Raw genomic sequence first — 6527 nt, 5'->3', positions numbered from 1 at the left:
AATCTGGTAGACTGGCCAAGTGGGCTTTCGAGCTCACCGAGTTCAGCATCAGCTACCAGCCGAGGGCAGCCATCAAGGCTCAGGCTCTAGCGGGCTTCTTGGCCGAATGCACGTACCAAGAAACGCTAGACAATGAAAAGAAAATCTGGACCGTGTTTACGGATGGATCCTCCACTGTAAATGGTTCGGGGGCAGGGGTAGTAATAACCTCTCCCGAAGGAAAATCCTTTGAGTATGCACTAAAACTTTCTTTTAGGGCTTCGAACAACGAAGATGAATATGAGGCAGCAATCGCTAGACTAGAATTGTGCATCTCTCTAGAAGCCGAGCATGTCTGTCTGAAAACAGACTCTCAGCTGGTTGCATATCAGATCAGTGGCAGCTACGAGGCCAAAGAGCCCGCTATGATAGCTTATCTTGCCAAGGTCAAATCAGTTATTGCAAAGCTGAGAACTTTTGAAGTTCAGCTAATCCCAAGGGGTCAGAATGCTCAAGCCGACGCACTCTCCAAACTCGCCAGTTCGACTCTCACTAAGCTGAACAGGTCTGTATATGTGGAAGTGCGCCGAGAAAGAAGTGTCGACGAAGCACCTGAGGTGTGCTGCGCCGACCCAGAACCCAGCTGGATGGACCCCATCCTAGCTTTCAAGCTTCAGGGAGAAATTCCCGAAGACAGAATCTTGGCCTCCAAGCTGAAAAGAACCAGTTCAAGGTTCATTGTCTTCAACGGGGAGCTGCTGAGAAAATCCTTCTCAGCCCCATTGCTGAAGTGTGTGGGACCAACAGATGCAGATTACATCCTTCGGGAGATTCACCTCGGCATCTGCGGGAACCACATCGGGGGAAGAACCTTGGCCCACAAAGCATTAAGGGCGGGGTACTACTAGCCTACCATGATCTCAGACGCTAAGGAACTAGTCAGAAAATGTGAAAAATGTCAAAAATTTGCACCAGTCATCCATCAGCCAACCCAAGAGCTTCAGCCCGTGCTGAACCCGCTCCCATTCGCTCAATGGGGACTGGATATACTGGGACCATTTCCAGATGCTACATACCAGAAAAAATGGCTGATAGTCGGTGTCGACTATTTCAGTAAATGGATCGAGGCCGAAGCAGCTTCGAACATTACAGAGCAAACTGTCAGAAAGTTTATCTGGCAGAATATCATCACTCGTTTCGGCATCCCGAAAGTATTTGTCTTCGATCATGGGAGGCAGTTCGATAACTTGCCGCTGAAGCGGTATACCGATCAGTTCGGTATCAAACTGGCATATTCAGCGGTATGCCACCCGCAAAGTAACGGACAAGCCGAAGCTGCAAATAAACAGATCCTGAACGCCCTCAAAAAGAGGGTGGAAGATCAAAAGTCCAAGTGGCTGGAGGAGCTCCCAGGAACCCTCTGGTCCCTTCGGACAACTGAAAAAGAGGCAACGGGCTATTCACCTTTTGAACTGGTGTATGGTGCCGAAGCCGTTCTTCTAGTGGAAATCGGCTCGGAAAGTTTACGAGTGCACCACTTCTCGGCTGAGAATGAGGACCTAATGAAAGAATCCCTCGATTTTCTTGATGAAGTGAGAGATTCAGCCCGAGTCAGAATGGCTGCTTATAAGCAGAGAATCAGCAAATTTTACAATCGAAGGGTCCATGCAAGGCCTCTCAAAATTGGAGACCTTGTCCTTCGGAATGCTGCTGCGGTCCAGAAAGGCCGAATTCATGGGAAACTCTCAGTTGCATGGGAGGGACCCTATGAAATCTGTGATGAGCTTCAGCCAGGGACATACCGACTTCGTCAGTTAGATGGAACTAAGCTGAAAAATCACTGGAATGCTGATGTCCTTAAGAAATATCATGTGTAAACCTTTCGGGGCAGAACAATCTTTGTAAGTACATTTTGAATCGTTAATGAAAGGCCTTGGAGCCATCATTTATATAAATATTTGCAACTTTTTATTCTTTCAAAGTTTTCTTTATTCTATCTACTCTTTAAGGGTTTTTATTCAGCCTTGTCTGAAACCTTCGCCTCCGGGTAACTGGGTTTCAGATTGCTGACAAACTCGTCTTTTTAAAGAACTTTGGTCTTTCAGCTGAAGTCAAACTTCAATAAGACTTGTTCTCCAAAGACATGAGTCCATGGACAGTTCTGGGATATTGCCTTAACTGAGCCTTGTATCCCAGAAAGCCATTATCCGAAGCATTGCCTTCAGTTGGCCCTGTGTTTCGGATATCCATTTTTAAAAGATAGACAGAAAATCAAGGATAACAACAACTGTTGGAAATTTTTTATTTAGCCTCGTCTGAAACCTTCGCCTCCGGGTAACTGGGTTTCAGATTGCTGACAAACTCGTCTTTTTAAAGAACTCTGGTCTTTCAGCTGAAGTCAAACTTCAGTAAGACTCGTTCTCTAAAGACAAGAGTCCATAGGCAAGTCTGGGATATCGCCTTAACTGAGTCTTGTATCCCAGAAAGCCATTATTCGAAGCATTGCCTTCAGTTGGCCCTGTGTTTCGGATATCCATTTTTAATAGATAGAGAAACAAAACCCAACTCAGTAATCCAAAGACTTGAATCTTCGGATTACTGGGGGGGGCAAGAGGCACTATCAGTACAAGTTTATATTCAGCAGAATTCTTCAAGCCGAAAGCTTTGTACCTGGCAAATTTTTGCGAAAATTTCAAAGTTCAGAAATAGTAAAGCATTCAAAATAAGGCAAAGCAGTTGAAGAAAGGAACATCAGATTAATGATTAATGCTCAGAAAGTGAGCTACAAGTTCAAATAAATTAAAGACTATATCGGCAGCCGGCCACAAGCGGAAAATAACAGCTGCCGAAATACGTACAGAAACAAAAATAAACTGTTTGTACATCAAGGCAAGCTGAAGCAAAAAGATAAGGCAAAAAGAGATTCAGAAAGCGGCGAGTCTGAAGTTAAGCACATGTTGATCCGCAAGATTCTGAAGACGACTGCCCGATTTCCTATGCTTCAGTTGGAGGATCAGGCTGATCAGCTGGGCCAAGCCTCGGGGCAGTCTCGGTTCCAGCAGTAGAGGAGGCAGGTTGGGCCCTTGCCTGAGCTTCAGCGGCTCGCTGTTCAGCCTCCAACTCCTGCCGCTCAGCTTCCTCCTCGGCTTGTTCAGCCTGAAGGATCTCATGCTCAGCAGGAGTGGCATACAGCATGTGCGGATCTTCGGGGTCCTGAGCCCAAAGCGCACACTTGGACCAATCCAGCGAAGGCTCAGCATGGAGAGCCAACCTCCGAGCCACCTTAAACCCATTTATGTAGCCCATCTCATACTCTTCTTGGGTGTAGAGGCGGACTTGGAGTAAGGCTTCAGCGTCAGCCAACTTCTTTTGACTCTCCTCCAAATCCTTTTTAGATTTTTCTAACTCTTCTGAGAGTTTGGAGGAAGAAGTCTTCTGCTCATTAAGCTCCAGCTGGACGTTGGAAGCTTCGGTTTTGGCCTGGGTCAGCTCATCTCCCTTGACTCTCAGCTGATCCTCCAACTCCTTCAGCTTCTGGTCCTGGCTCTCAGCAGCAGCTTGGGCAGCAGAAAGGTGAACATCCCTAGCCTGTAGAGCCTCTTCTGTAGCCATCCTGCTGGCTTCAAGAGCTTCCAGCTTCTGCTGCACTTCAGCTTGTGCAGCAGGCCCTTCTTGAATTCGGCTCTCGATGGCAGCTTTAAATTTGGAGATGTCCACTCCCATTTGCTCCTGAAGGAATTTCTCCCTTTCCATCAGCGGGGGAAAAAATTCCTTCTCCATAGCCGAGCAGAAGGTTTGAATGGCTTCAGCAGCCCTCTTTTCATATTCTTCGCTCTGCTGCTGCTTCTCTTCAGCAGCCTGCTGTTTCAGCTCAGCAAGCTTCGCCTCCTCCCGGGCAATCTTTGCATCCTCCCAGGCATGCTCCAGCTTGTCTTGGAGGGTGTCAATCAACTCTACAGTAAGAGTCTGATTGTGCACAACCTGTTTGCAGGGGCACATCAGTTGAAATAAATAAAGTAATAAAAAAGGAAAGAGCTAGAAAGGAGAAGAAGAGCTGAATGAAAGCAAAGCAACTAAAAGGTAAAGTACATGCATCAGCAAACGCTGGTTGTCTTTTGCAGGGTCAGGGACCCTTTGGCTGGATTCTCCCATCCCATCTGTGGCCTTCAGCGACCACACCCTTGCTCGGTCCACTTCGGACATGCTAGTTAAGTCGCCGAAGTAGCCTGCAGCCCCTTCACGGTTCTGGCCCCAAATTCGTTCCCAAACAGGTTCTGGGACTGTGATGCGGGGGGCCGAGAAACCCAAATCTCCAGAGTTCAGCGTCTGGAATGAGGGGAAGGAAGAAGAAGGAACCTCCTGAATCTTCTCAGGCTTAGCATGACCTTCTCCTTCGGCGGAGCCCAGTTGGTCTCCACCAAGGTCAGCAGCAACGACCTTCTCTGCTTCCTCCCCCAGATCAGGTTGACGAAGAAAAGCGTCAACCTCCCTATCAATATCATCTGAGAAGCCTTCAGCAATCGGCTTCTCAGATTCTTCAGCAAGGTATCCTTGAACCCCCCCTTCGGATCAGGAGTTCTTTGGTCCACCTCCATCTCTTGAGTTTCGGGAGGTGGAAGGGGGGTTTGAGGACGCGGAGCTTCCGACGGAGGGGGAGCCCTCGGCGAGCGTCTACCTTCATCAGGCTCCCGTATGAGGATGCCCCCAGTAGGCCTCATCCCCGTTTGAAACTGACGAGGCCCCAACACGGCTAACCTCCTCCTCCTCTTTGCTAAGGGCTACTCGCCCATTTCTTCAGATTCTGACGAAGATGGATCCTCAGAACGAGCAGGCGCCTTTCCTTCTCTTCTTTCGCTCCCTTCCTCAAACTGCAGAAAGGGGGGGGCAGCAAAGTCAGGAACTTTTTGGAACCTTCGGCTGAGCTTCAGATGCGGGGATATCCCTCTCAGCAGCACCAGATGTCCCAACACCTCCTTTCAAGGAGTCGATTGCTCGAGACACGTCAGCTGCTGTCTGAGCAGCCTGTGCTTCCTCAGGTAATAAAGGCCGAAGGGGATCTCGCTTCTCCCACCAAGGCTTCTGCTTGGTGTATTCAGCGGCAGCTTCGATCTGAAGTCCCGTTTTGTGCAGATGCAGCGGACGGTCCTTCGGAGCTATGATCGCTGGAGCCCGGTCTAAAATGACTCGTTCAGCGTTCACCCCAAGCCGGTTATAGTCAACCCCCGAAGTAGCTTCGCTCAACTCTGAAAAGAACAGACGAAGGTTAGACTAAGGGAATAAGCATCAAAGATAAACAAAAATTAAGCAAGTCAGAGTCCTCGGCCCCAGCCGAACATACTTACCATCCCTGTACTTTCGGATGAGGCCGACAACTGCCAACATCTTCTCTTGGAAGACGTAATGGTTATCTGGAAGCCATCTGGCCGGGATAAATCTCATTCGGCCAATCCCCTCAGGGTTATTCTGCTTCCCGAAGAAGCTCATTTGCTCATAGCTGGGATGACGAGCGACATCAGGGTCCTCAGGGCCCAAATCCTGCATGTTCGGATGAGGCCTGAAGAGGTATCGGGGAGCCCCGAAAAAATAGGGATGCTCGGGATCAGCGGGGACTCTCACCCAGACCCATTGACCCCTCCAATCTTTGTCCGAGGAGTCGTTCGGCCACATAGTCAGATAATGGGGGCGGCTCTCTATTCGCCACCAGCCTGAAGACCCATGTTGGCCGTATGAGCTCTGAAGGTTTTGCACCAGCTGATGCATATTTCGGAAGCAGCGCAAATTCGGCTCAACAGCAAAAAACCGGCATCCCAGAGATAAGTCATCACCCGCCGAATACTAACGGGTGTTAATTAGCACAGGGAGATCCTGTACTTTATTAAAATGTCCCTGACGAAGGGATCCAAAGGAAACCGAAGCCCGTATTGTAATTGCCGAGTGTACACCCCTATATACCCAGGAGGGGGACGGTGAATCTTGTCAGTCGGCGAGGGCATTCGGCACCAGTGCCCATCCTCTTCAAAAATGTCGTAGTGCAACTCAAATTGCTCGGCGAATCGGTAGGTTTCGGCATGCCGAACCCACCATGAGTATGGGGTATTTCTCACCATGGCGTCCTGGGCCTCGGCGTCCTGCCATTCAGCATGCCCAGGAAGCAGGTCCCAGATTACAGGGGGCAAATCTTCAGCCTGCCCAGCCTGTTCTCTCTGCTTAGGTTGCTCCGCCTCGCCGGCCTCGGCGTCCTGCTGAGGCGGCGCGGCGTTTAAAGGAACTGCCGGAATCCCCCTTTCTGGGTCTTCACCGGCTCGTTCCCCGTTCCAAACGTCGGCGCGGTCACGGGGATCCCCAACCTGACCCCGTCGACCCGGCTGACGCCTCCTTTCTCGAGCCATAATCAAATTCAGAGAAGGAAAGAAGGGAGAAGAAGAATTTCCCTAAAAAAGGCAAGAAAATCGAAAAAGCTCGAGGAAAATTACCTTCAAATTGGCCGGAATACGCCGGTCAAATCACTGGAAGCAATGGATTTGAGTATCGAACTCGGATTCGAGAAT

At 49.5% G+C, this 6527-nt stretch overlaps 1 protein-coding gene across 1 annotated transcript; it reads right to left on the bottom strand.

Moving 5' to 3' along the window:
* Positions 1-2973: 2973 nt before the first annotated feature.
* Positions 2974-5520, bottom strand: LOC110712973 (chromosome partition protein Smc-like). Its single transcript, XM_021891432.1, has 6 exons — positions 5322-5520; positions 4891-5222; positions 4766-4847; positions 4069-4490; positions 3647-3960; positions 2974-3592 (listed from the first exon to the last, which is right to left on the bottom strand). Exons 1-6 carry the CDS (start codon positions 5518-5520, stop codon positions 2974-2976), a joined length of 1968 nt encoding a protein of 655 aa, XP_021747124.1.
* Positions 5521-6527: the final 1007 nt, after the last annotated feature.

The sequence above is a fragment of the Chenopodium quinoa genome, unplaced genomic scaffold, assembly GCF_001683475.1.
Source record: "Chenopodium quinoa cultivar QQ74 unplaced genomic scaffold, ASM168347v1, whole genome shotgun sequence".
NCBI lineage: Eukaryota > Viridiplantae > Streptophyta > Magnoliopsida > Caryophyllales > Amaranthaceae > Chenopodium > Chenopodium quinoa.
The sequence above is the reverse complement of the archived record's forward strand: the minus strand, read 5'-3'. Positions and strand labels throughout refer to the sequence as shown.

Excerpts from the sequence above, each read along its gene's own strand:
- LOC110712973 (XM_021891432.1), bottom strand. The coding sequence starts at position 5,520 with ATGCAGGATTTGGGCCCTGAGGACCCTGATGTCGCTCGTCATCCCAGC. Across the intron at positions 4,491-4,765 it reads GTCAGAATCTGAAGAAATGG|GCTTCTCAGATGATATTGAT; the intron begins GCGAGTAGCCCT and ends CGATTGCTGAAG. Across the intron at positions 3,961-4,068 it reads ACCAGCGTTTGCTGATGCAT|GTTGTGCACAATCAGACTCT; the intron begins GTACTTTACCTT and ends CCCTGCAAACAG.